This window comes from Oncorhynchus keta, unplaced genomic scaffold, assembly GCF_023373465.1.
Source record: "Oncorhynchus keta strain PuntledgeMale-10-30-2019 unplaced genomic scaffold, Oket_V2 Un_contig_5919_pilon_pilon, whole genome shotgun sequence".
Classification (NCBI taxonomy): domain Eukaryota; kingdom Metazoa; phylum Chordata; class Actinopteri; order Salmoniformes; family Salmonidae; genus Oncorhynchus; species Oncorhynchus keta.
In genome coordinates, this window is record NW_026288585.1 from 15866 (window position 1) to 43440 (window position 27575).

A 27575-nucleotide genomic window follows, 5' to 3' on the forward strand; every position below is an offset into this window, starting at 1 on the left:
ACCTTTATGGACTCATTGAGATCATGCAACTCCTTAACCAACTTTGAGGAATCAGTGAACATATTTGTGTAAACCAATTCCACATTTCCGTCATCACCCATAAACTGTGATCTCATTTATATTTTTAGCAAGTGCACCCAATTTAGCACTTCTAGATCATTACAATTTCTTAAGAATTTCAATTGTATCCATTTTAAAAGTACGTAACAGTGAACGATTAGCACATTATGAACACATTTTAGCAAAGCACAGCTTAATGAATGAGCCCAACACATGAGGTCATCACAAGACACAACAGCCAAGACACATACAATTCAAGCTCCACGAGCGATTCCAAGCTCCACAACTCTCAAAGGTTCCCCGAATTCATCCAACACCTTGAGCAGATTGAGCAATAGAAAGAGCAACCATTTCATTCCCCTCTCTCCAAACTGAGTCATTCAGAAGTCAGAGAGCTACAATAGAGTCAGTCACTTCTTCACTTGAATATACAGTAGAGGCAATATCGTAATCCAATTCCAAACTTGCCTTGAGGCCACAAGTATGTGATGCCGTAGTCAGACGGGCTTCCAAAGCAACCACTGAACATGGTTTTGGGAATCCAAAGTTACAAGTGTAAAAAGCAAACATTTATTTTCAGAACAAAAGGTAATTTCATGGGCTATAGTGCATCGTCAAAGCGATCAGATTTAAACTGTACACAAAAGCTATAGACTCGTAGCAGCTTTCTTAGTGGTGTGGCGTGGCATAGCGGTCAAAACAATCTGGGAAAAGGTTTCCCTTTTTCCCATGTTTGCCCCTGAGGCCTAGTAGATCCATACTGACAAACCTCAATAGGTAAAAGGAAGGCGAACATGGAGAAAAAGGGTGTGCCCAGGAAAGGTTCTAGTAGATCTAACACAAAACAAATGAACAAACTACTTCCCTTGTTGAACCTACCTCTGGTTAGAGCATTAACTTGAGTTAATATGGACATTTACAACACATTTAGAACTAGTCCCTAGTTACACAACAACAACAACAACAACAGCAACAACAATAACACTCATAACCCTCCTGTCATCAATAATACAGATGTGACATCATCAGCAGCTGGTTGGAAAATGCTAACTCTCTCCAACTTTCCCTCTCTCTTCCTAACTCTTTCCCTCTCTCCTTCTCCCCCTCCCTCTCTCTCTCCCCCTCTCTTCTCCCTCCCTCTCTCTCTCCCCCTCTCCCCCTCCCTCTCTCTCCTCTCCTCCTCCCTCTCTCCTCCCTCTCTCCTCCCTCTCACTCCTCTCTCCCTCTCTCTCCCCCTCCCTCTCTCTCTCCCCCTCTCTTCCCCTCCCTCTCTCTCTCCCCCCTCCCCCCTCCCTCTCTCTCTCCCTCCCTCCTCTCTTCTCCTCCCTCTCTCCTCCCTCTCACCCTCTCTCCCCTCTCTCCTCCCTCTCCCTCTCTCCCCCCTCTCTCTCCTCTCCCTCCTCTCTCCCTCCCTCTCTCTCCCCCTCTCTCTCCCCCCTCTCTCTCTCCTCCCTCTCTCTCTCCCCCTCTCTCCCCCCTCTCTCTCTCCCTCCTCCCTCTCCTCCCTCTCTCCTCCCTCTCACCCTCTCTCTCCCATCTCTCCTCTCTCCCTCCTCTCTTCTCCTCCCTCTCTCCTCCCTCTCCCCCTCTCTCCCCTCCCTCTCTCTCTCCCCCTCTCTTCTCCTCCCTCTCTCCCCCTCTCACCCTCTCTCCCCCTCCCTCTCTCTCTCCCTCCTCTCTCTCTCCTCCCTCTCACCCTCTCTCTCCCTCCCTCTCACCCTCTCTCACCCTTCCTCTCCCCCTCTCTCCTCCTCCTCCCTCTCTCTCTCTCTCCTCCTTCTCCCCATCTCTCCCCCCTCACCCTCTCTCTCTCTCCCTCCCTCTCTTCTCCCCCTCTCTCCTCCCTCTCACCCTCTCTCCCCATCTCTCCTACTCTCCCTCTTCCTCAGAAACGAAAGGAAAGAACGCTTGGTATAAGGCTGTGATCATCATCACGGTGCTTGGTATCACAGCGATAGTTGCCCTGGTGACAACAGCAGTATTGCAGAACAAGCCTCTCCTACAGAAGTACAAGGTACTATATGTGGTTGTTATGGCAACGAGGTACAATAAATGTTTGCAATAGCTTTTTCAGATTCTGTGGCTGCGATGGAAAAATCCCAAATATTGTAGACTATATTATGCAATGGTTGAAGCTCAATGTTGAATTTAAATCTCCTACCATCATATCTAAGCCAATATGATACCAATGTTTATGAAAAGGTACACAGCACATTCCCCACCTCTTGTCATGAGCTGTACGTCCGTTACCAAGAACCACATACCGGATATCTTAACAGGGTCGTTGACAATTGAGTTTTCAGAGTATTTTCTGTGCCTATCTAGCTCACATTTTAGACGTCGGATTAAAAACGAGACTAGCCTCCATAAAGTGACCATAGGAGTTAAAAAATGTCTGATGGCAGGTCTCCCGGGTGGTGCAGCAGTCTAAGGCACTGCATCGCAAGGCTTGAGGCATCACTACAGCCCCGGGTTCGATCCCAGGCTCACAACTGGCCATGACCGGGAGACCCATGAGGCAGCGCACAATTGGCCCAGTGTCGTCTGGGTTAGGGGAGGGTTTGACTGGCCGGGATTTCTCTGTGCCATTGTGCTCTAGCAACTCTTTGTGGTGGGCCGGGTGCCTGCAAGCTGACCACAGTTACCAGTTGGACAGTGTTTCCTCTGACACATTGGTGCAGCTGACTTCTGGGTTAGCGAGCAGTGCAGCTTGGCTATCTAACTTTGTCTCTCCCAAGTCTGTAGGGGAGTTGCATGGATGGGACAAGACTGTTACTACCAGTTGAGGAGAAAAAAAGTTTTTAGGTGCAACATGTTTTATTAAATATATAATTTATCGCTCTCACATGCTCATTTCTGTCCATGAAGAACCAACGATGTGCTACTTTTTTGTAAAAAAAAATGACATTGCTAACATCTTTTCAGCTGAATCTCAGAGGTCTAAAACCGGGACCAGCTACTCGGTTGCTGCGTAACAGCAGCAGCTAGCTGTAGCAGGCGAGCAGCTGTAGCTACCTAGCTAACAACAGTCGGACGAGAAGCAAGTACAAGCAAAGGAAGCTAGCTAGATAAGTCATCTGTGTAAAAAAAAATCAGAGCACAAACAACAAGCTTGTGAACGTCTATTATAGCCAGTTAGCTAGTAGCCAAGACAGTAGCTACAAGCCAACTAGCCAGTAGACAGTAGCTACAAGCCAACTAGCCAGTAGACAGTAGCCACAAGCCAACTAGCCAACTAGCCAACTAGCCATCAGTAGACAGTAGCTACAAGCCAAAAAGCCAACTAGCCAGTAGACAGTAGCTACAAGCCAACAAGCCAACTAGCCAACTAGTGCCAACTAGCCAGTAGACAGTAGCTACAAGTTAGCCAGTAGACAGTAGCTACAAGCCACTAGCCAACTAGCCAACTAGCCAGTAGACAGTAGCCACAAGCCAACTAGCCAACTAGCCAACTAGCCAGTAGACAGTAGCCACAAGCCAACTAGCCAACTAGCCAGTAGACAGTAGCCAAAGCCAACTAGCCAGTAGACAGTAGCTACAAGCCAACTAGCCAACTAGCCAACTAGCCAGTAGACAGTAGCTACAAGCCAACGAGACTGTGCCAAGCCAACTAGCCAACAGCCAACTAGCCAGTAGACAGTAGCTACAAGCCAACAGAGACTGTAGACCATACAGTGCCCTTCAGCCAACTAGCCAGTAGACAGTAGCTACAAGCCAACGAGACTGTGCCATACAGTGCCTTCAGAAACTAGCCAGTAGACAGTAGCCACAAGCCAACTAGCCAACTAGCCAGTAGACAGTAGCCACAAGCCAACTAGCCAGTAGACAGTAGCCAACCAGCCAGTAGACAGTAGCTACAAGCCAGTAGACAACAAGAGACTGTGCCATACGAGAGGGCCTCAGAAACTAGCCAGACAGTAGCCACAAGCCAGTAGACAGTAGCCACAAGCCAACTAGCCAACAGTAGCCAGTAGACAGTAGACAGTAGCCACAAGCCAACTAGCCAACTAGCCAACCAGCCAGTAGACAGTAGCCACAAGCCAACGAGACTGTGCCATACAGTGCCTTCAGAAACTAGCCAGTAGACAGTAGCCAACAGCCAAGCCAACTAGCCAGACAGTAGCCACAAGCCAACTAGCCAGTAGACAGTAGCCACAAGCCAACGTAGCTACAAGCCAACTGTGCCATACAGTAGCCACAAGCCAACTAGCCAGTAGACAGTAGCCACAAGCCAACTAGCCAGTGCCAGACAAGCCACAAGCCAACTAGCCAGTAGACAGTAGCCACAAGCCAACGAGACTGTGCCATACAGGCCTTCAGAAACTAGCCAGTAGACAGTAGCCACAAGCCAAGCCAACAGAAACAGTAGCCAACTAGCCAGTAGACAGTAGCCAGCCAAGCCAAACGAGACAGTAGCCACAAGCCAACTAGCCAGTAGACAGGCCACAAGCCAACTAGCCAGTCAGCCACAAAACTAGCTGTGCCATACAGCCTTCAGAAACTAGCCAGTAGACAGTAGCTACAAGCCAACGAGACTGTGCCATACAGGGCCTTCAGAAACTAGCCAGTAAACAGACTGTGCCATACAAGCCCAGAAACTAGCCAACAGTAGCACAAGTAAACAGTAGCCTTCAAGAAACTAGCCAGTAGACAGTAGCTACAAGCCCGAGACTGTGCCTAGCCAGAAACTAGCCAGTAGACAGTAGCCAACTACAAGCCAACTAGCCAGTAGACAGTAGCCACAAGCCAACTAGCCAACAGTAGCCAAGTAGACTGTGCCATACAGGGCCTTCAAGAAACTAGCCAGTAGACAGTAGCTACAAGCCAACTAGCCAGTAGACAGTAGCCAACTACAACTAGCCAGTAGACAGTAGCTACAAGCCAACTAGCCAGTAGACAGTAGCTCAGAAACTAGCCAGTAGCCAGTAGCTACTAGCCAACTAGCCAGTAGACAGTAGCTACAAGCCAACGAGACTGTGCCATACAGGGCCAGAAACTAGCCAGTAGACAGTAGCTACAAGCCAAGCCAACTAGCCAACAGTAGCCAGTAGACAGTAGCCACAAGCCAACTAGCCAGTAGACAGTAGCTACAAGCCAACTAGCCAGTGCCTTCTAGCCAGTAGACAGTAGCTACAAGCCAACTAGCCAGTAGACAGTAGCCTTCAGAAACTAGCCAGTAGACAGTAGCTACAAGCCAACGAGAAGCCAACAGTAGCCACAAGCCAACTAGCCAGTAGACAGCCAACTAGCTACAAGCCAACGAGCCTGTGCCAGACAGTAGCTCAGAAACTAGCCAGACTAGCCAGTAGAGCCAGTAGCAGTACAAGCCAACTAGCCAGTAGACAGTAGCCACAAGCCAACTCGCCAGTAGACAGTAGCCACAAGCCAACGAGACTGTGCCATACAGTGCCTTCAGAAACTATTCACAGCGCTTGACTTTTTCCACATTTTGTTGTATTACAGCCTGAATTTAAAATGGATAACGTTTAGATATTGTGCCACTGATCCATACACAATATCCCACAATGTAAAAAATTGAATTTTTTTGTTTAGACATTTTTACCAATTCATTAAAAATGTAGAGCTGAAATGTCTTGAGTCAATAAGTCTTTTACCCTTTTATGGCAAGCCTAAATACATTCAGGAGTACAAATGTGCTTAACAAGTTTTCTTCACATAATACGTTGCATGGACTCACTGTGTGCAATAATAGTGGTTAACCAGGTTTTGAGTGATTACCCCATCTCTCTAGCCCACACATACAATTGTCTGTAAGGTCCCACAGTGGAGTAGCGAATTTCAAGCACAGAATCAACCACAAAGACAAGAGAGTTGCAAAGATTCAACCAAAAAGACCATGGAAGTTTTCCAATGCCTCGCAAAGATGGACACCTATTGGTAGATGGGTAAATATAAGCAGACACTGAATATCCCTTTGAGCATGATGAAATTGTTAATTACGCTTTGGATGGGTGATTCAATACACCCACTCACTAAGAGGGTTTTCTAAATAAGCATCGACCAGTGTGTTTTGCTCCGGGTAACAGAGATGACCAGTTTACAGAGGAGTATAGAGAGCAGTGATGTGTCCTATAAGGAGCATTGGTGGCAAATCTGATGGCTGAAAAGTAAAGACATCTAGCGGCTCGCGACCACCCTTACCTGCCGATCTATAAATTACATCTCGGTAATCTAACATTGGTAGGATGGTCATCTGAATCGGGGTTAGTTTGGCAGCTGGGGTGAAAGAGGAGCGACTACGATAGAGGAACCCAAGTCTAGATTTAACATTAGCCTGCAGCTTGGGTATGTGACTGGCACAATTCGGTCTTCTGTAGCAAATTTTGAAATTGTGTTTTTAGATTGCATAAAGATAGAGAGTCAGAGCAAAAAAATTTATATCATACTACAGTTGAGGAACAATGGGAAAGTAATTCTGCTTTGAAAGTTGCTAAACTTGTAACCTCACTTTTGAGAAAATGGCCCTTGAATATTTTTGGTACACCTACTGGAGAGCTCTTCTTTGTCTACACCCCCATTCAGCATCATTCACATCCTCTAAAGCTTTAGCCCCATACAAAACCACTAGACAAGTCAAAACACATACATCACCCATGTCACACCCTGACCTAACCAAAACAATAAAGAAAACAAAGAGGCGTGACACTAACAGGTTTGTGAGAGCTGGAATTCTTAGTGGTTGGTAGGTGATCAAATACGTATGTCATGCAACAAAATGCAAATTAATTACTTAAAAATCATACAATGTGATTTTCTGGATTTTGTTTTAGATTCCGTCTCTCACAGTTGAAGTGTACCTATGATAAAAATTACAGACCTCTACATGCTTTGTAAGTAGGAAAACCTGCAAAATCGGCAGTGTATCAAATACTTGTTCTCCCCACTGTATGCTAGCTTTGCTAGATAATTAGCTAGATCAACATACGAGACAGACACGTCGCTGTTCGAGCATCCAGAACAAATTCCAGTCCTTACCTTATGATGCATTCATTCAGTACACCTTTCTGTCAATGCCATTTTCTTCATGCCATTTTAATCCAAATTTATGCTGACTAATCAACAATGTCAAGTTACTTTTTAGTGTGTTCCCAAAAATCTGAACCCAGTAAGCAAAATTACATTTAAAATACATTATACGATACAATTCCAGACGCTGAAGTTAGGTTCATTTTAGGTTCTGAATGAAAGGTGAAAATAGTTATTTTCAGGAAGTCAAAATAGGTATTTTCCGGACTTTGAAAATGCATATTTTCTGGTTCATTTCGGTTCTGAATCAATGTTGAAAAGACTTTCTCTAGTTTGTTTTACTGTAATGTACTGCTGCAGTGTTTCTCAAACCTCTCCTCGGGGACACCCAGATGTTTCACAATTGTGCTGTAGCTCTGATCTAGCTATTCAAGACCTTGAGGATTAGTTGACAAGTTGAATCAGGTGTGCTAGCTCTGGAGTAGATCAATTACATGGAATGGCCTGGGTACTCTGAGTTAATCAGATTTCTCTGTCATTGTTATCATGGATTCAGATTCAGAACTGATGTCCTCTTTCCATGACCTGCAGATTGCTGTCATCTTGCCATTCTTGTAACATAAGCACTTGGATTCAGGAAGCAGGTGCAGAAGGTAGTTTTAATAATAAAGGCAGATAAACAAAACAGGAGAGGGGGACTAAATTAAACAAAACCAATACTGCCTAATGACTGAGGCTATTGAGGGCTAAATAAAAAGAGATCAATCAGGGTGATGGACAAGGAGGACCGAGCACGCCCCCATTTTCATCGGCGGGGCTGTAGTTTAGCAGGTTGAGAGCTTCAAATTCTATGGCGTCCACATCAACCAACAAACGAACATGGTCCAAGCACACCAAGGCACACCAAAACAGTGAGGAGGACAAAACCTATTCCCCCTCAGGAGACTGAAAAGATTTGGCATGGGTCCTCAGATCCTCAAAATGTTTTACAGCTGAGCCATCGAGAGCATCCTGACCAGTTGCATCACTGCCTGGTATGGCAACTTCTCGGCCTCAGACCTCAAGGCACTACAGAAGGTAGTGCGTACGGCCCAGTACATCACTGGTGCAAAGCTTCCTGCCATCCAGGACCTCTACACCAGACAGTGTTGCTGTCTACACCAGGCATTGGCAAGATAGGGATTATATGACAGCAACAAACGCTGACACTACACATCCAAGTATATCAGACCAGGTTATGAAAGACTAGAATTGTACTTTTGAATTCTGAAAGGTCAGTGTAAAAGAGGTGAAAAAAGTATTGTTGTCTGTCAACAATGACAAGCCACCGGGGTCTAACAATCTGGATGGAAAATGACTGACGAGAATAGCAGACGATATTTCCACTCCAATTTGCCATATCTTCAATTTAAGCCTACTAGAAAGTGTGTGCCGTCAGGCCTGGAGGGAAGCTAAAATCATTCCGCTTCCCAAGAATAGTAAAGCCCCCTTCACTGGCTCAAATAGCCCACCAATCAGCCTGTTACCAACCCTTAGTAAACTGACCAGATAAAATGATATTTTACAGTAAACAAATTGACACCAGACTTTCAGCATGCTTATAGGAAAGGACATTCAATAAGCACAGCACTGACACAAATGACTGATGATTGGCTGAGAGAAATTGATGATAACTTCATTGCAGCTTTTGACATTATCGAAAAACGTATGTGTTATGGCTTTACACCCCCTGCTATAATGTGGATAAAGAGTTACCTGTCTAACAGAACACAGAGGGTGTTCTTTAATGGAAGCCTCTCCAACAAAATCCAGTTAGAATCAGGAATTCCCCAGGGCAGCTTTCTAGGCTTTCTAGAAAACCAGAGGAAATGGTCAGGGTGACAACTGACCATTTCCAATGTTTATTTAAGGAAAGGGAAATAGATGTAGAGCAGGGAAATGTGTTTTTAGAAAACTTGTCCAGGCGGTTGCCGGAGGACATTAGAGAAGTGATGGAGAAGTGATGGAGGCCCAGATCACACTAGAAGAGGTTGAGAGCGCTCTTAGGAGGATGGGAAAAGGGAAGGTGCCTGGGATGGATTGGCTGCCGCTGAGTTTTATCTCAAGTTTTGGGGTATACTTGGCCAGTGGTCCTCGAAGTCTTGAAGGCCATCCTTGAGACGGGGGTCCCGGGGGGATCAATGGCTGTTGGTGTGCTGTCACTTCTGTATAAGAAGGGGGAAGCAACAGACCTTGGCAACTGGCGGCCGTTGACCATGCTGTGCATAGATTACAAGCTATTTGCAAAGGTTTTAGCAGACCCTTCCCTACGTCGTCCATGAGGATCAGACGTGCAGGGTAGAGGGCCGCTCTATTAGATGGAACCCTACAGTTAATCAGGGACTCCATCGCTTGGGTTGAAGATAGAGGTCTGCCTTTAATGGTAGCAGCGCTAGATCAGGCGAAAGCCTTTGATTGCGTGAATATAACTTTTCTATTCAGTGTGTTAGGTAGATTAGGATTTGGGGAGAAATTCATAGGATGGATCTGTACATTATATGTCGGAGCGGGGTGCCAAGTTAGTGTAAATAGTCACTTGGGTGATGTTTTTGACCTCTCGTCTGGGGTCAGGCAGGGGTGCCCACTCTCGGCTCTCCTCTTCGTTCTGTACATGGAGCCTCTGGGGGCTGCCATTAGGGCAGACACAGGGGTGGAAGGCTTGTTGATCCCTGGAAGTGGTGGGCTGCGTGTTAAGATGACGCAGTACGCCGACGACACTTCCTTGCTGCTGTGCAAGGACTCGTGTCTGACAAGGTCCCTTGCCATCATTGGGGATTTCACCCGAGCGTCGGGAGCGGTTCTGAACCATGCAAAGTCTTCCGTTAATTTTTTTGGAAGATGGCGCGGAAGGACGGATGTGCCCGGTGGGTTATCTCTCTGTGAGGGGCCCTGAGGATTCTTGGGGTCCATTTTGAGACCTCAGGCTCAGCGACGCTAAACTGGAACATGGGTATCGCAGTGGTACAGAAGAAGCTAGTTATGTGGAGGGCTAGGTCTTTGTCTTTTATGGGCAAGGTCTTGGCTCTTAAGGTGGATGTGTTGCCGTCTCTTTTGTATTTGGCGTACATCTACCCATTGCCGGCTTGTCTGAGGAGGCCTCTAGTGAGGCTTGTGTTTCAGTTCATGTGGGGTGGCAGGTACGAGTGGTTCGCCAGGGCACGCATGCTCTGCCCCATCGGGGAGGGAGGTAGGGGGGTACCACATCTCCCCCTCAAGCTGGACGTAATTTTTGTTTCTTTCTTGTTAACGGAGCTCATCCAGTGATACACCCATCGGGTTATCTCTTGCGGGTTTTCTTCTCGTATCAGGCGAGAAGCGTAATGGTGTGGTCTAACACGGGTCCTCGGGCGGAACAGCTGCCGTGGCACTTTGGCCATGCGGCCAAGTGGCTGCGTGCGCACCCCGAGGTTGAAGTTGCCCGAGTAGGTTTAGATCACAGGCACCTGTACGAGGAGGTCAGACAGGCAGAGAGTCCGGCGCCTGTAGTGGGCATCTCGGAAGTGGTCTGGGAGGGAGTGCAGGCGCGAGGCAACAGGCTCAAGGACCTGAATTGGTTGAGCCTCCACAAGTGCTTGCCGGTACGTTCCATCATATACCGACATAGTTTGGCGCAATCCCCCACCTGTCCAAGATCCTCCTGTGGCAGGGAGGAGACTGTGTGCCATGCCTTTTGGGACTGTGCCTTTGCCAGAGTAGTATGGGCTTGGGCACGGGTGTTGTTAGGTTTGGTAAGAGGGGATTTTGTATTGACGTGGGCCAGGTTAGAGAGAGGTGTAGGGAGAGCGAGAGGGACGGATAGGGAAAGGTTTCTGTTCTGGCTTCTCATGAGTGTCTTTAAACGGGGGGCTGTGGGAAGCCAGGCAGAACCTGGTTAAGACAGCGAGAGATTGGGGGTGGAAGGGATAGTGAGGAGGGTGGAAGGAGACTTGAGGGGGACGAAGAGGGAGGAGAGGAAGTGGGGGCAGCATGCTGCCCGGGAGAGGTGGAAGGGGGGTTTAGGGCTGGGTTACATTTAGATTTTGGGGTTAGATTAGAGACGGGGAGATAGTGAAAGGTAGTTTGTAGGATGACAGGGAGGGAAGATGCTCCCCTGAGGTTTTGTTTTGGGGTTTTTGTTTAGTTAAATCAAAATACCATTATTGGAGTATGAATGAAAATTATGAGTTGTAAAGAATGAATGGTATTGAACGTAATAAATTAATTTATCTAAAAATTAAAAATAGAATTTAGCTTCACCTTCGTTTTGTTGTTTTTGTATGTGTTTATGTTTATGTTTGTTTATGTGTTTCTTCGTTGTCATTAAAGTAACATGTATTCACATCACGCTGCGCCTTGGTCTCCTCCATTCAACAAACGTGACAGAATAACCCACCGTAAAATGACCAAGCAGTGTGATAAGGAGGAACAGCGCTTTGTGGAAGAATGGACCCGAGAGAAGGATGAGTGGGTAAAAACCTGGGAGGAGATAGAGAGGTGGTCGATCGATCCAGAGAGAGTGCCAGTGCCCGCTTGGGATTCTATGGAACAGTGCGAGGGATACAGGAGAATGGAGGAACGGCAACGATATATGGGTACACGGCAAGCACGGAAGCCCGAGAGGCAGCCCCAATAAATGTTTTGGGGGGGACACACGAGGAGATTGGCTAAGTCAGGTAGGAGACCTGAGCCAACTCCTCGTGCTTACCGTGGGGAGCGTATAACTGGTCAGGCACCGTGTTATGCAAAGATGCCCACGGCGTCTCCAGTGCGTATTTCTAGCCCGGTGCGCTATATTCCAGCTCATTGGCCGGGCTAGAATGAGCATCCAGCAAGGAAGGAGGGTTCCCGGCTCAGCGCTCCTAGTCTCCAGTATACCTCCATGGACCAGGATATCCTGCGCCGGCTCTGCGTACTGTGAGTCTGCACAGCCCTGTGTGTCCTGTGCCAGCGGGCAAGTATAACCATCCAGCCAGGACGGGTTGTGTCAGCTCTACACTCCAGACCTCCAGTATGCCTCCACAGCCCAGTACATCCTGTGCCTGCTCCCCGCACTCGCCCTGAGATGCGTGTCCCCAGCCCAGTACCACCAGTGAAAACACCACGCACCAGGCTTCCTGTGCGTCTCCAGAGCCCTGTACGCCCTGTTCCTCCTCCCCACACTCTCCCTGAGGTGCGTGTCTCCAGCCCGGTACCACCAGTGCCAGCACCACGCACCAGGCCTACAGTGCGCCTCGCCAGTCTAGAGCGTCCGGTGACAGTACCCAGTCCAGAGCGTCCGGCAACAGTACCCAGTCCAGAGCGTCCAGCAACAGTACCCAGTCCAGAGCGTCCGGCAACAGTACCCAGTCCAGAGCGTCCGGCAACAGTACCCAGTCCAGAGCGTCCGGCGATAGTCTACAGACCGGAACCTCCTACGACGGGCTGCAGTCCGGAATCTACCACGACGGGTCGCAGTCCGGAACCTACCACGACGGGTCCCAGTCCGGATCCGCCAGAGTCTCCCTCCAGTCCGGATCCGCCAGAATCTCCCTCCAATCCAGAGGCGCCACTCACTAACTAGCTACTAGCTCGTACTCAGTTAGCCATTGCTAGCGGTCTTCTAAGCTAACTAGAACACCAGCGCGACATCAACCCAGAGCATATCAGACTGCTCTTTCTCTACCACATCTCCGGATTCCTACCGCAAGCTCTGAACCTTTACACCGGATCATCGCAACTAGCTAGCTGCAATTCCGAGTGGCTACTCCTGGCCAATGTCTCTGGCCCAAAACAAGCTACAGTTAGCCTTGAGCTAAGCCCACCTCCCGACTAGCCGAAGAGGCCCAACGATACCTCTTTTGCCAATTGGCCTGGACCCTTTACTGCCGACACGGAGCGCCGCCGATCCATCACGACTGGTCCGCCGACATAATCGTCCGAGGTGGTTTCAACAGGCTTTTCGTTGCGACATCGCCAAAGATCCATCTGCTGGCCAAGGCCCGCGAGCTTTCTGAAACGCTGTGTCTCCAGCTCACCCAGCGCACTAGAGCTCCTGTAGCATAATCCTGGGCTACAATTACCCGGGCCCACGACCGGTCTGTCGATGTCACCGCAAGAAGAGGAATAAACAGACTCACCCCATCGCGACGTCCCCAAAGGTTAGCTCTCTAGCCCTCGCTATCTCCCTACTTGCTATTCGGCCTGCTAACGGCTAGCTTGTCTAGCCCGGGCCTACGAACTGTTAGCTTGTTAGCACAGGCCCGCTAACCATCTGACTCACCTCATCCCAAACACTTCTGAACCCATTTACTTTCTATCTCTCTTTGATTTTTATTTGTTTATACCTTCCGGAAACCTGCCTCACCCACTGTGATACGGATTCGCTATCACTTTTAATTTTTATTTATTTTTATGACACACTCAAAAACCTCCAGACGCTAACCAGCTAACTAGCTACAAGCTATTTAGTCATTGTTAGTTTTTTTTAAAAACCTGGATAACACTCGCCAGCCCAGCTTCCCTGCCCATCCACCGCTGCCCCCTGGACACTGATCTCTTGGCTACATAGCTGACGCACGCTGGACTGTCCATTAATCACAGTACCCCATTCTGCTTGTTTGTTTATCTGTCGGCCCAGTTGCCTAGTCAACGCCATTTTACCTGCTGTTTGTTGTGCTAGCTGATTAGCCTCGCCTACTGTTTTTAGCTAGCTTTCCCAATTCAACACCTGTGATTACTGTATGCCTCGCTGTATGTCTCTCCCAAATGTCAATATGCCTTGTATACTGTTGTTCAGGTTAGTTATCATTGTTTTAGTTCACAATGGAGCCCCTAGATCCACTCTGCATACCCCTGTTACCTCCTTTGTCCCACCCCCACACATGCGGTGACCTCACCCATTACAACCAGCATGTCCAGAGATACAACCTCTCTCATCATCACCCAGTGCCTGGGCTTACCTCCGCTGTACCCGCACCCCACCATACCCCTGTCTGCGCATTATGCCCTGAATATATTCTACCATGCCCAGAAACCTGCTCCTCTTATCCTCTGCCCCCAACGCTCTAGGCGACCAGTTTTGATAGCCTTTAGCCGCACCCTCATACTACTCCTTCTCTGTTCCGCGGGTGATGTGGAGGTAAACCCAGGCCCTGCATGCCCTCAGGTACCCTCATTTGTTGACTTCTGTGATCGAAAAGTCTTGGTTTTATGCATGTCAACATCAGAAGCCTCCTCCCTAAGTTTGTTTTACTCACTGCTTTAGCACACTCTGCTAACCCTGATGTCCTTGCCGTGTCTGAATCCTGGCTCAGGAAGGCCACCAAAATTCAGAGATTTCCATACCCAACTATAACATCTTCCGTCAAGATAGAACTGCCAAAGGGGGCGGAGTCGCAGTCTACTGCAGAGATAGCCTGCAAAGTAATGTCATACTTTCCAGGTCCATACCCAAACAGTTTGAACTACTAATTTTGAAAATTACTCTCTCCAGAAACAAGTCTATCACTGTTGCCGCCTGCTACCGACCCCCGTCAGCTCCCAGCTGCGCCCTGGACACCATTTGTGAATTGATCGCCCCCATCTAGCTTCAGAGTTTGTTCTGTTAGGTGACCTAAACTGGGATATGCTTAACACCCCGGCAGTCCTACAATCTAAGCTAGATGCCCTCAATCTCACTCAAATCATCAAGGAACCCACCAGGTACAACCCTAACTCTGTAAACAAGGGCACCCTCATAGACGTCATCCTGACCAACTGGCCCTCCAAATATACCTCCGCTGTCTTCAACCAGGATCTCAGCGATCACTGCCTCATCGCCTGTATCCGCCACGGAGCCGCAGTCAAACGACCACCCCTCATCACTGTCAAACGCTCCCTAAAACACTTCTGTGAGCAGGCCTTTCTAATCGACCTGGCCCGTGTATCCTGGAAGGACATTGACCTCATCCCGTCAGTTGAGGATGCCTGGTCATTCTTTAAAAGTAACTTCCTCACCATTTTAGATAAGCATGCTCCGTTCAAAAAATGCAGAACCAAGAACAGATACAGCCCTTGGTTCACTCCAGACCTGACTGCCTCGACCAGCACAAAACATCCTGTGGCGGACTGCAATAGCATCGAATAGCCCCCGTGATATGCAACTGTTCAGGGAAGTCAGGAACCAATACACGCAGTCAGTCAGGAAAGCTAAGGCCAGCTTCTTCAGGCAGAAGTTTGCATCCCGTAGCTCCAACTCCAAAAAGTTCTGGGACACTGTGAAGTCCATGGAGAACAAGAGCACCTCCTCCCAGCTGCCCACTGCACTGAGGCTAGGAAACACGGTCTCCACCGATAAATCCATGATTATCGAAAACTTCAATAAGCACTTCTCAACGGCTGGCCATGCCTTCCGCCTGGCTACTCCAACCTCGGCCAACAGCTCCGCCCCCCGTAGTTCCTCACCCAAGCCTCTCCAGGTTCTCCTTTACCCAAATCCAGATAGCAGATGTTCTGAAAGAGCTGCAAAACCTGGACCCGTACAAATCAGCTGGGCTTGACAATCTGGACCCGCTATTTCTGAAACTATCTGCCGCCATTGTCGCAACCCCTATTACCAGCCTGTTCAACCTCTCTTTCATATCGTCTGAGATCCCCAAGGATTGAAAGCTGCCGCAGTCATCCCCCTCTTCAAAGGGGGAGACACCCTGGACCCAAACTGCTATAGACCTATATCCATCCTGCCCTGCCTATCTAAGGTCTTCGAAAGCCAAGTCAACAAACAGGTCACTGACCATCTCGAATCCCACCGTACCTTCTCCGCTGTGCAATCTGGTTTCCGAGCCGGTCACGGGTGCACCTCAGCCACACTCAAGGTACTAAATGATATCATAACCGCCATCGATAAAAGACAGTACTGTGCAGCCGTCTTCATCGACCTCGCCAAGGCTTTTCGACTCTGTCAATCACCAAATTCTTATCGGCAGACTCAACAGCCTCGGTTTTCGGATGACTGCCTTGCCTGGTTCACCAATTACTTTGCAGACAGAGTTCAGTGTGTCAAATCAGAGGGCATGCTGTCCGGTCCTCTGGCAGTCTCTATGGGGGTGCCACAGGGTTCAATTCTCGGGCCGACTCTTTTCTCTGTATATATCAATGATGTTGCTCTTGCTGCGGGCGATTCCCTGATCCACCTCTACGCAGACGACACCATTCTATATACTTTCGGCCCGTCATTGGACACTGTGCTATCCAACCTCCAAACGAGCTTCAATGCCATACAGCACTCCTTCCGTGGCCTCCAACTGCTCTTAAACGCGAGTAAAACCAAATGCATGCTTTTCAACCGATCGCTGCCTGCACCCGCATGCCCGACTAGCATCACCACCCTGGATGGTTCCAACCTTGAATATGTGGACATCTATAAGTACCTAGGTGTCTGGCTAGACTGCAAACTCTCCTTCCAGACTCACATCAAACATCTCAATCAAAAATCAAATCCAGAGTCGGCTTTCTATTCCGCAACAAAGCCTCCTTCACTCACGCTGCCAAGCTTACCCTAGTAAAACTGACTATCCTACCGATCCTCGACTTCGGCGATGTCATCTACAAAATGGCTTCCAACACTCTACTCAGCAAACTGGATGCAGTCTATCACAGTGCCATCCGTTTTGTCACTAAAGCACCTTATACCACCCACCACTGCGACTTGTATGCTCTAGTCGGCTGGCCCTCACTACATATTCGTCGCCAGACCCACTGGCTCCAGGTCATCTACAAGTCCATGCTAGGTAAAGCTCCGCCTTATCTCAGTTCACTGGTCACGATGGCAACACCCATCCGTAGCACGCGCTCCAGCAGGTGTATCTCACTGATCATCCCTAAAGCCAACACCTCATTTGGCCGCCTTTCGTTCCAGTACTCTGCTGCCTGTGACTGGAACGAATTGCAAAAATCGCTGAAGTTGGAGACTTTTATCTCCCTCTCCAACTTCAAACATCAGCTATCCGAGCAGCTAACCGATCGCTGCAGCTGTACATAGTCTATAGGTAAATAGCTCACCCTTTTTCACCTACCTCATTCCCATACTGTTTTTATACTGTTTTTATTTATTTACTTTTCTGCTCTTTTGCACACCAATATCTCTACCTGTACATGCCCATCTGATCATTTATCACTCCAGTGTTAATCTGCAAAATTGTATTATTCGCCTACCTCCTCATGCCTTTTTGCACACATTGTATATAGACTGCCCATTTTTTTCTACTGTGTTATTGACTTGCTAATTGTTTACTCCATGTGTAACTCTGTGTTGTCTGTTCACACTGCTATGCTTTATCTTGGCCAGGTCGCAGTTGCAAATGAGAACTTGTTCTCAACTAGCCTACCTGGTTAAATAAAGGTGAAATAAAAAAATAAATAAAATAAAACTCCAAACTCGACCAACAGTCCAGTGGCGTCCTCTAGTCCGTGGTCGGCGGTGAGGGTTCCCACTCCAGAGACATTAAGTAAGTGTGACGAGTCAGAAGTGGAGCAGGGTCCACGTCCCGAGCCAGAATCGCCACCTCGGAGTTATGCCCACCCAGACCCTCCCATATAGGTTTAGGTGTGTGGCCGGGAGTCCACATCTTTGGGGGGGTACTGTCACGCCCTGACCTTAGTATTCTTTGTTTTCTTTATTATTTTGGTTAGGTCAGGGTGTGACATGGGTGATGTGTGTGTTTTTGTACTGTCTAGGGGTTTTGTATGTTTATGGGGGTGTTTACTATCTAGGTGTTTATGTATGTCTATGGTTGCCTAGATTGGTTCTCAATTAGAGGCAGCTGTTTATCGTTGTCTCTGATTGGGAACCATATTTAGGCAGCCATCTTCTTTGGGTATTTCGTAGGTTATTGTCTATGTGTTAGTTGCCTGTGTCAGCACTATATTTAGCTTCACGTTCGTTTTGTTGTTTATGTGTTTCTTCATCATCATTAAAGTAACATGTATTCATATCACGCTGCGCCTTGGTCTCCTCCATTCAACGAACGTGACAACTGCTTGCAGTAACCCTGGATTATAAACTGTCATGGTCAAAACATATTGATACAACAGTAGCAAGGATGGGGAGGAGTCTGTCTATAATAAAGCACTGCTTTGCCTTCTTAACAGCATTATCAACAAGGTATGTCCTACAGGCCCTAGTTTTGTCGCACCTGGACTACTGTTCAGTTGTGTGGTCAAGTGCCACAAAGAGGGACTTAGGAAATTTGCAATTATTTCAGAACAGGGTAGCGCAGCTGGCACTTAAATATACACGGAGAGCTAACATTAATAATATACATGTCAATCTCTCCTGGTTCAAAGTGGAGGAGAGAATGACTTCATCACTACTTGTATTTTTGAGAGGTATTGACATGCTGAATCCACTCCTTTGTAAAGGAAACCAGCAGTAAGGTCTCAGACCAGCTCCCCTCCTAAAGGACACCAGCAGTATGGTCTCAGAACAGCTCCCCTCCTAAAGGACACCAGCAGTATGGTCTCAGACCAGCTCCCCTCCTAAAGGACACCAGCAGTATGGTCTCAGACCAGCTCCCTCCTAAAGGAAACCAGCAGTATGATCTCAGAACAGCTCCCCTCCTAAAGGAAACCAGCAGTATGGTCTCAGAACAGCTCCCCTCCTAAAGGACACCAGCAGTATGGTCTCAGACCAGCTCCCCTCCTAAAGGACACCAGCAGTATGGTCTCAGAACAGCTCCCTCTCCTAAAGGACACCAGCAGTATGGTCTCAGACCAGCTCCCCTCCTAAAGGACACCAGCAGTCTGGTCTCAGAACAGCTCCCCTCCTAAAGGACACCAGCAGTATGGTCTCAGAACAGCTCCCCTCCTAAAGGACACCAGCAGTATGGTCTCAGACCAGCTCCCCTCCTAAAGGACACCAGCAGTATGGTCTCAGACCAGCTCCCCTCCTAAAGGACACCAGCAGTATGGTCTCAGAACAGCTCCCCTCCTAAAGGACACCAGCAGTATGGTCTCAGACCAGCTCCCCTCCTAAAGGACACCAGCAGTATGGTCTCAGAACAGCTCCCCTCCTAAAGGACACCAGCAGTATGGTCTCAGACCAGCTCCCCTCCTAAAGGACACCAGCAGTATGGTCTCAGAACAGCTCCCCTCCTAAAGGACACCAGCAGTATGGTCTCAGAACAGCTCCCCTCCTAAAGGACACCAGCAGTATGGTCTCAGAACAGCTCCCCTCCTAAAGGACACCAGCAGTATGGTCTCAGACCAGCTCCCCTCCTAAAGGACACCAGCAGTATGGTCTCAGACCAGCTCCCCTCCTAAAGGACACCAGCAGTATGGTCTCAGAACAGCTCCCCTCCTAAAGGACACCAGCAGTATGGTCTCAGACCAGCTCCCCTCCTAAAGGACACCAGCAGTATGGTCTCAGACCAGCTCCCCTCCTAAAGGACACCAGCAGTATGGTCTCAGAACAGCTCCCCTCCTAAAGGACACCAGCAGTATGGTCTCAGACCAGCTCCCCTCCTAAAGGAAACCAGCAGTCTGGTCTCAGACCAGCTCCCCTCCTAAAGGACACCAGCAGTATGGTCTCAGAACAGCTCCCCTCCTTTGTAAAGGACACCAGCAGTATGGTCTTAGACCAGCTCCCCTCCTAAAGGACACCAGCAGTATGGTCTCAGATCAGCTCCCCTCCTAAAGGACACCAGCAGTATGGTCTCAGACCAGCTCCCCTCCTAAAGGACACCAGCAGTATGGTCTCAGACCAGCTCCCCTCCTAAAGAACACCAGCAGTATGGTCTCAGAACAGCTCCCCTCCTTTGTAAAGGACACCAGCAGTATGGTCTTAGACCAGCTCCCCTCCTAAAGGACACCAGCAGTATGGTCTCAGATCAGCTCCCCTCCTAAAGGACACCAGCAGTATGGTCTCAGACCAGCTCCCCTCCTAAAGGACACCAGCAGTATGGTCTCAGACCAGCTCCCCTCCTAAAGGACACCAGCAGTATGGTCTCAGAACAGCTCCCCTCCTTTGTAAAGGACACCAGCAGTATGGTCTCAGACCAGCTCCCCTCCTAAAGGACACCAGCAGTATGGTCTCAGAACAGCTCCCCTCCTAAAGGACACCAGCAGTATGGTCTCAGAACAGCTCCCCTCCTAAAGGACACCAGCAGTATGGTCTCAGAACAGCTCCCCTCCTTTGTAAAGGACACCAGCAGTATGGTCTCAGACCAGCTCCCCTCCTTTGTAAAGGAAACCAGCAGTATGGTCTCAGAACAGCTCCCCTCCTAAAGGACACCAGCAGTATGGTCTCAGACCAGCTCCCCTCCTTTGTAAAGGAAACCAGCAGTATGGTCTCAGAACAGCTCCCCTCCTAAAGGACACCAGCAGTATGGTCTCAGAACAGCTCCCCTCCTAAAGGACACCAGCAGTATGGTCTCAGAACAGCTCCCCTCCTAAAGGACACCAGCAGTATGGTCTCAGAACAGCTCCCCTCCTAAAGGACACCAGCAGTATGGTCTCAGAACAGCTCCCCTCCTAAAGGACACCAGCAGTATGGTCTCAGAACAGCTCCCCTCCTAAAGGACACCAGCAGTATGGTCTCAGAACAGCTCCCCTCCTAAAGGACACCAGCAGTATGGTCTCAGAACAGCTCCCCTCCTAAAGGACACCAGCAGTATGGTCTCAGAACAGCTCCCCTCCTAAAGGACACCAGCAGTATGGTCTCAGAACAGCTCCCCTCCTAAAGGACGCCAGCAGTAAGGTCTCAGACCAGCTCCCCTCCTAAAGGAAACCAGCAGTATGATCTCAGAACAGCTCCCCTCCTAAAGGAAACCAGCAGTATGGTCTCAGAACAGCTCCCCTCCTTTGTAAAGGACACCAGCAATATGGTCTCAGAACAGCTCACCTCCTAAAGGACACCAGCAGTATGGTCTCAGAACAGCTCCCCTCCTAAAGGAAACCAGCAGTATGATCTCAGAACAGCTCCCCTCCTAAAGGACACCAGCAGTATGATCTCAGAACAGCTCCTCCTAAAGGAAACCAGCAGTATGGTCTCAGAACAGCTCCCCTCCTAAAGGACACCAGCAGTATGGTCTCAGAACAGCTCCCCTCCTAAAGGATACCAGCAGTCTGGTCTCAGAACAGCTCCCCTTCTAAAGGACACCAGCAGTATGATCTCAGAACAGCTCCCCTCCTAAAGGACACCAGCAGTATGGTCTCAGACCAGCTCCCCTCCTAAAGGACACCAGCAGTCTGGTCTCAGACCAGCTCCCCTCCTAAAGGACACCGGCAGTCTGGTCTCAGAACAGCTCCCCTTCTAAAGAACACCAGCAGTATGATCTCAGAACAGCTCCCCTCCTAAAGGACACCAGCAGTATGGTCTCAGACCAGCTCCCCTCCTAAAGGACACCAGCAGTATGGTCTCAGACCAGCTCCCCTCCTAAAGGACACCAGCAGTATGGTCTCAGAACAGCGCCTCTCCTTTTATAAAGGACACCAGCAGTATGGTCTCAGAACAGCTCCCCCTAAAGGACACCAGCAGTATGGTCTCAGACCAGCTCCCTCCTAAAGGACACCAGCAGTATGGTCTCAGACCAGCTCCCCTCCTAAAGGACACCCGCAGTATGGTCTCAGACCAGCTCCCCTCCTAAAGGACACCAGCAGTATGGTCTCAGACCAGCTCCCCTCCTAAAGGACACCAGCAGTATGGTCTCAGACCAGCTCCCCTCCTAAAGGACACCAGCAGTATGGTCTCAGAACAGCTCCCCTCCTAAAGGACACCAGCAGTATGGTCTCAGAACAGCTCCCTCCTAAAGGAAACCAGCAGTATGGTCTCAGAACAGCTCCCCTCCTAAAGGACACCAGCAGTATGGTCTCAGAACAGCTCCCCTCCTAAAGGACACCAGCAGTATGGTCTCAGAACAGCTCCCTCCTAAAGGACACCAGCAGTATGGTCTCAGAACAGCTCCCCTCCTAAAGGACACCAGCAGTATGGTCTCAGAACAGCTCCCCTCCTAAAGGACACCAGCAGTATGGTCTCAGAACAGCTCCCCTCCTAAAGGACACCAGCAGTAAGGTCTCAGACCAGCTCCCCTCCTAAAGGAAACCAGCAGTATGATCTCAGAACAGCTCCCCTCCTAAAGGAAACCAGCAGTATGGTCTCAGAACAGCTCCCTCCTTTGTAAAGGACACCAGCAGTATGGTCTCAGAACATCTCACCTCCTAAAGGACACCAGCAGTATGGTCTCAGAACAGCTCCCCTCCTAAAGGAAACCAGCAGTATGATCTCAGAACAGCTCCCCTCCTAAAGGACACCAGCAGTATGATCTCAGAACAGCTCCCCTCCTAAAGGAAACCAGCAGTATGGTCTCAGAACAGCTCCCTCCTAAAGGACACCAGCAGTATGATCTCAGAACAGCTCCCCTCCTAAAGGATACCAGCAGTCTGGTCTCAGAACAGCTCCCCTTCTAAAGGACACCAGCAGTATGATCTCAGAACAGCTCCCCTCCTAAAGGACACCAGCAGTATGGTCTCAGACCAGCTCCCCTCCTAAAGGACACCAGCAGTCTGGTCTCAGAACAGCTCCCCTTCTAAAGGACACCAGCAGTATGATCTCAGAACAGCTCCCCTCCTAAAGGACACCAGCAGTATGGTCTCAGACCAGCTCCCCTCCTAAAGGACACCAGCAGTATGGTCTCAGACCAGCTCCCCTCCTAAAGGACACCAGCAGTCTGGTCTCAGAACAGCTCCCCTTCTAAAAGACACCAGCAGTATGGTCTCAGAACAGCTCCCCTCCTTTGTAAAGGACACCAGCAGTATGGTCTCAGACCAGCTCCCCTCCTTTATAAAGGACACCAGCAGTATGATCTCAGAACAGCTCCCCTCCTAAAGGATACCAGCAGTCTGGTCTCAGAACAGCTCCCCTTCTAAAGGACACCAGCAGTATGATCTCAGAACAGCTCCCCTCCTAAAGGACACCAGCAGTATGGTCTCAGACCAGCTCCCCTCCTAAAGGACACCAGCAGTCTGGTCTCAGAACAGCTCCCCTTCTAAAGGACACCAGCAGTATGATCTCAGAACAGCTCCCCTCCTAAAGGACACCAGCAGTATGGTCTCAGACCAGCTCCCCTCCTAAAGGACACCAGCAGTATGGTCTCAGACCAGCTCCCCTCCTAAAGGACACCAGCAGTCTGGTCTCAGAACAGCTTCTCTCCTTTTATAAAGGACACCAGCAGTATGGTCTCAGACCAGCTCCCCTCCTAAAGGACACCAGCAGTATGGTCTCAGACCAGCTCCCCTCCTAAAGGACACCAGCAGTATGGTCTCAGACCAGCTCCCCTCCTAAAGGACACCAGCAGTATGGTCTCAGACCAGCTCCCCTCCTAAAGGACACCAGCAGTATGGTCTCAGAACAGCTCCCCTCCTAAAGGACACCAGCAGTATGGTCTCAGACCAGCTCCCCTCCTAAAGGACACCAGCAGTATGGTCTCTATTATTGAATCTCTTGATCCTCTCCCTGATAATACCTTGTTAGTTATTTTTTTGATGTTGAGTTATACACTAATATTCCACACGAGGGCGGTATTGAAGCTATGGAACATTTTCTTCTGCAACGTGACCCTAATGAACTACCTTCCAGTGCTGCAGTATAACTAACATTGGCTGAAATATTACTCACACATAACTACTTCATATTTCTAAATGGTTTCTTTATTCAGATGAAGGGTACTGCTATGGCCCCCATGGCTCCTAACTATGCTAATTTGTATGTGGGTTACATGAAACAGTCTATTCTCAATCCTCTCAACAATGTTTTCTTGAATGACATTACTATGTGGAAATGGTACGTTGATGATACTTGTGTTCTGTGGAGGGGTGATGCCAAACAGCTACAGGCGTTCCATGCTTTTCTTCACTCCTGTTCTGAGCATCTGACATTTACTATGCAGTCTGATACACGTCAAATCAGTTTCCTTGATTTTCTGATTTTGTGTGAAGATAATGTTCTATACACTGATCTTTACAGGAAACCTACTGATCGTAACAGTGTGTTGAGGGCTGATAGTTGTCACCCACTTCCCTTGAAAACAGTTTGCCCTACAGCCAATTCTGTCGAATCAAAAGAATTAGCAAAAAACTGAAATATCCAAATCAAATCAAATGTTATTTGTCACATGTGCCAAATAAAACCTTACTTACAATCCCAAACCAACAATGCAGTTTAAAAAAGGCGGCAGTAAAATAACAATAGCGAGACTATATACAGGGGGGCACCGGTTAGTCGAGGTAATTGAGGTAATATGTACATGTAGGTAGAGTTATTAAAGTGACTATGCATAGATAATAACAGAGATTAGCAGCAGCATGGAAGAGGAGGGGCAATGCAAATAGTCTGGGTAGCCATTTGATTAGATGTTCAGGAGTCTTATGGCTTGGGGGTAGAATCTGTTTAGGACCTGGACTTGGGAAAAGAATCGATCACAAACATCGGCACATTCTAAGATCCGATGACAGTATCGGTAATGTGTTATGGTAACCTCCCTTGGTCCTATTCTCCTCCCTTGGTCCTATTCTCCTCCCTTGGTCCTATTCTCCTCCCTTGGTCCTATTCTCCTCCCTTGGTCCTATTCTCCCTCCTTGGTCCTATTCTCCTCCCTTGGTCCTATTCTCCTCCCTTGGTCCTATTCTCCTCCCTTGGTCCTATTCTCCTCCCTTGGTCCTATTCTCCCTCCTTGGTCCTATTCTCCTCCCTTGGTCCTATTCTCCTCCCTTGGTCCTATTCTCCTCCCTTGGTCCTATTCTCCTCCCTTGGTCCTATTCTCCTCCCTTGGTCCTATTCTCCTCCCTTGGTCCTATTCTCCTCCCTTGGTCCTATTCTCCCTCCTTGGTCCTATTCTCCTCCCTTGGTCCTATTCTCCTCCCTTGGTCCTATTCTCCTCCCTTGGTCCTATTCTCCTCCCTTGGTCCTATTCTCCTCCCTTGGTCCTATTCTCCTCCCTTGGTCCTATTCTCCTCCCTTGGTCCTATTCTCCTCCCTTGGTCCTATTCTCCTCCCTTGGTCCTATTCTCCTCCCTTGGTCCTATTCTCCTCCCTTGGTCCTATTCTCCTCCCTTGGTCCTATTCTCCTCCCTTGGTCCTATTCTCACAGGGCAGAAATCTCAGAGAGCAACTGGTTGACTCTGATTTACCACCCCAAAATATCCCAGTTTCTATTTACGTCTCTACTGGATGGAAACTAGTAGGGTAATGGCTGTGATCAATGCAATGGCACTTATAAATGTAGATCCTTCAAACACCCACAAACAGGGAAACAGATCCCAATGAAAAGTGTTATTACGTGCTCCACTAAGGCAGTTATTTATCTTCTAACTTGTCCTTGTGGTAAAAAATGATGTGGGTAAAACAAAGTGCAAATTAAAAGTACGAATCTTGGAGCATCGCAGCACCAGTAGGTGCAAAAACATGACCCAGTTGTGGTACACTTTTTGGAAGCGAACCACAAGATTTCAACCCTACGTTATATTGTCCATCGAACATGTCACCCTCCCTAGCAGAGGGGTGACCTCGACAATTTATTGTTAAAACGAGAGGCTGCCTGGATCTTTCATTTAAAGGACCTTGCTCCCTTCGGTCTCAACGAAGACTTTGATCTGAAGCCATTCTTGTGATTGTGATTTTGCTATTCATTGTAAATGTTTGTAGCCAAATGTTATCTATGATCGTATGCTATCCATTCATGTTTGTGTATGTTATTGTTATGTCTGAGAATTAACCAATGATATCAGGCCACACCTGGCCATGATTACAGACACCTGTGTGTCCTTTGACACTATATAAACTAGTGACCCTCAGTCTTTTGTCATTATACCCTGATCAACAAACATTGGTTATTAAGGTATTAAATGATTTCATCTGAGCTCCTAGAGCTCGGCTTTCCTTTTCTTTCTCAATCAGCTAATTTGTAATCCAGAATAAATACAAATGTCATGGCAAAAGATGTGTGCTATGGGTTGGTATTCATTTAGACAGGTTACATTCTTAGGTACAGGGACTATGGTGGTTTGCTTGAAACATGTAGGTATTACAGACTGGGTCAGAGAGGTTGAAAATGTGTCTCTCTCCATCTCTCAGTATGGGATCGTCCTGGATGCTGGCTCCTCACATACAGCAGTGTATATCTACGAGTGGCCAGCAGAGAAGGATAACGACACTGGAAGAGTGCAGCAGACACACTCCTGCAAAGTCCAAGGTAGACACACACACACACACACACTATAAAAACCTAGTAAGCTGGGACCGGGAGACTGAAAAACAGCTTCTATCTCAAGGCCGTCAGACCATTAAACAGCCATCACTAACACAGAGGCTGCTGCCAACATACAGACTCGAATCTCTGTCCACTTTAATCTATTTAATAAATGGATTTGAAGGTATCACTAGTCACTTTAAATAACGCCACTTTAATAATGTCTACATGTCCTACATTTTTTTTTTTTTAATAATTTTTTTATTTTTATTATTATTATTATTATTTTACCTTTATTTAACTAGGCAAGTCAGTTAAGAACATATTCTTATTTTCAATGACGGCTTGGGAACAGTGGGTTAACTGCCTGTTCAGGGGCAGAACGACAGATTTGTACCTTGTCAGCTCGGGGGTTTGAACTCGCAACCTTCCGGTTACTAGTCCAACGCTCTAACCACTAGGCTACTCATCTCATATGTACAGTATATACTGTATTCTATACCATCTACTGCATCTTGTTTACATACCCTACATTACTCATCTCATATGTATATACTGTATTCTATACCATCTACTGCATCTTGCCTATGCATTACTCATCTCATATGTACAGTATATACTGTATTCTATACCATCTACTGCATCTTGTTTACATACCCTACATTACTCATCTCATATGTATATACTGTATTCTATACCATCTACTGCATCTTGCCTATGCATTACTCATCTCATACGTATATACTGTATTCTATACCATCTACTGCATCTTGTTTATATACCCTACATTACTCATCTCATACGTATATACTGTATTCTATACCATCTACTGCATCTTGTTTACATACCCTACATTACTCATCTCATATGTATATACTGTACTCTATACCATCTACTGCATCTTGTTTACATACCCTACATTACTCATCTCATATGTATAGACTGTATTCTATACCATCTACTGCATCTTGTTTACATACCCTACATTACTCATCTCATATGTACAGTATAGACTGTATTCTATACCATCTACTGCATCTTGTTTACATACCCTACATTACTCATCTCATATGTACAGTATAGACTGTATTCTATACCATCTACTGCATCTTGTTTACATACCCTACATTACTCATCTCATATGTATATACTGTACTCTATACCATCTACCGCATCTTAGTCTATACATTACTCATCTCATACGTATAGACTGTATTCTATACCATCTACTGCATCTTGTTTACATACCCTACATTACTCATCTCATATGTACAGTATAGACTGTATTCTATACCATCTACTGCATCTTGTTTA

General features: G+C 47.9%; 1 protein-coding gene across 1 annotated transcript in view; it reads left to right on the top strand.

The window, feature by feature from the left end:
* The first annotated feature begins 854 nt into the window (after positions 1-854).
* Positions 855-27575, top strand: part of LOC127925608 (ectonucleoside triphosphate diphosphohydrolase 1-like) — a 77928-nt gene continuing 51207 nt past the window's right edge. Inside the window, 3 exon segments of the mRNA XM_052510635.1 lie at positions 855-882; positions 1950-2074; positions 26147-26264. Coding sequence (XP_052366595.1) covers positions 855-882; positions 1950-2074; positions 26147-26264 — 271 coding nt within the window.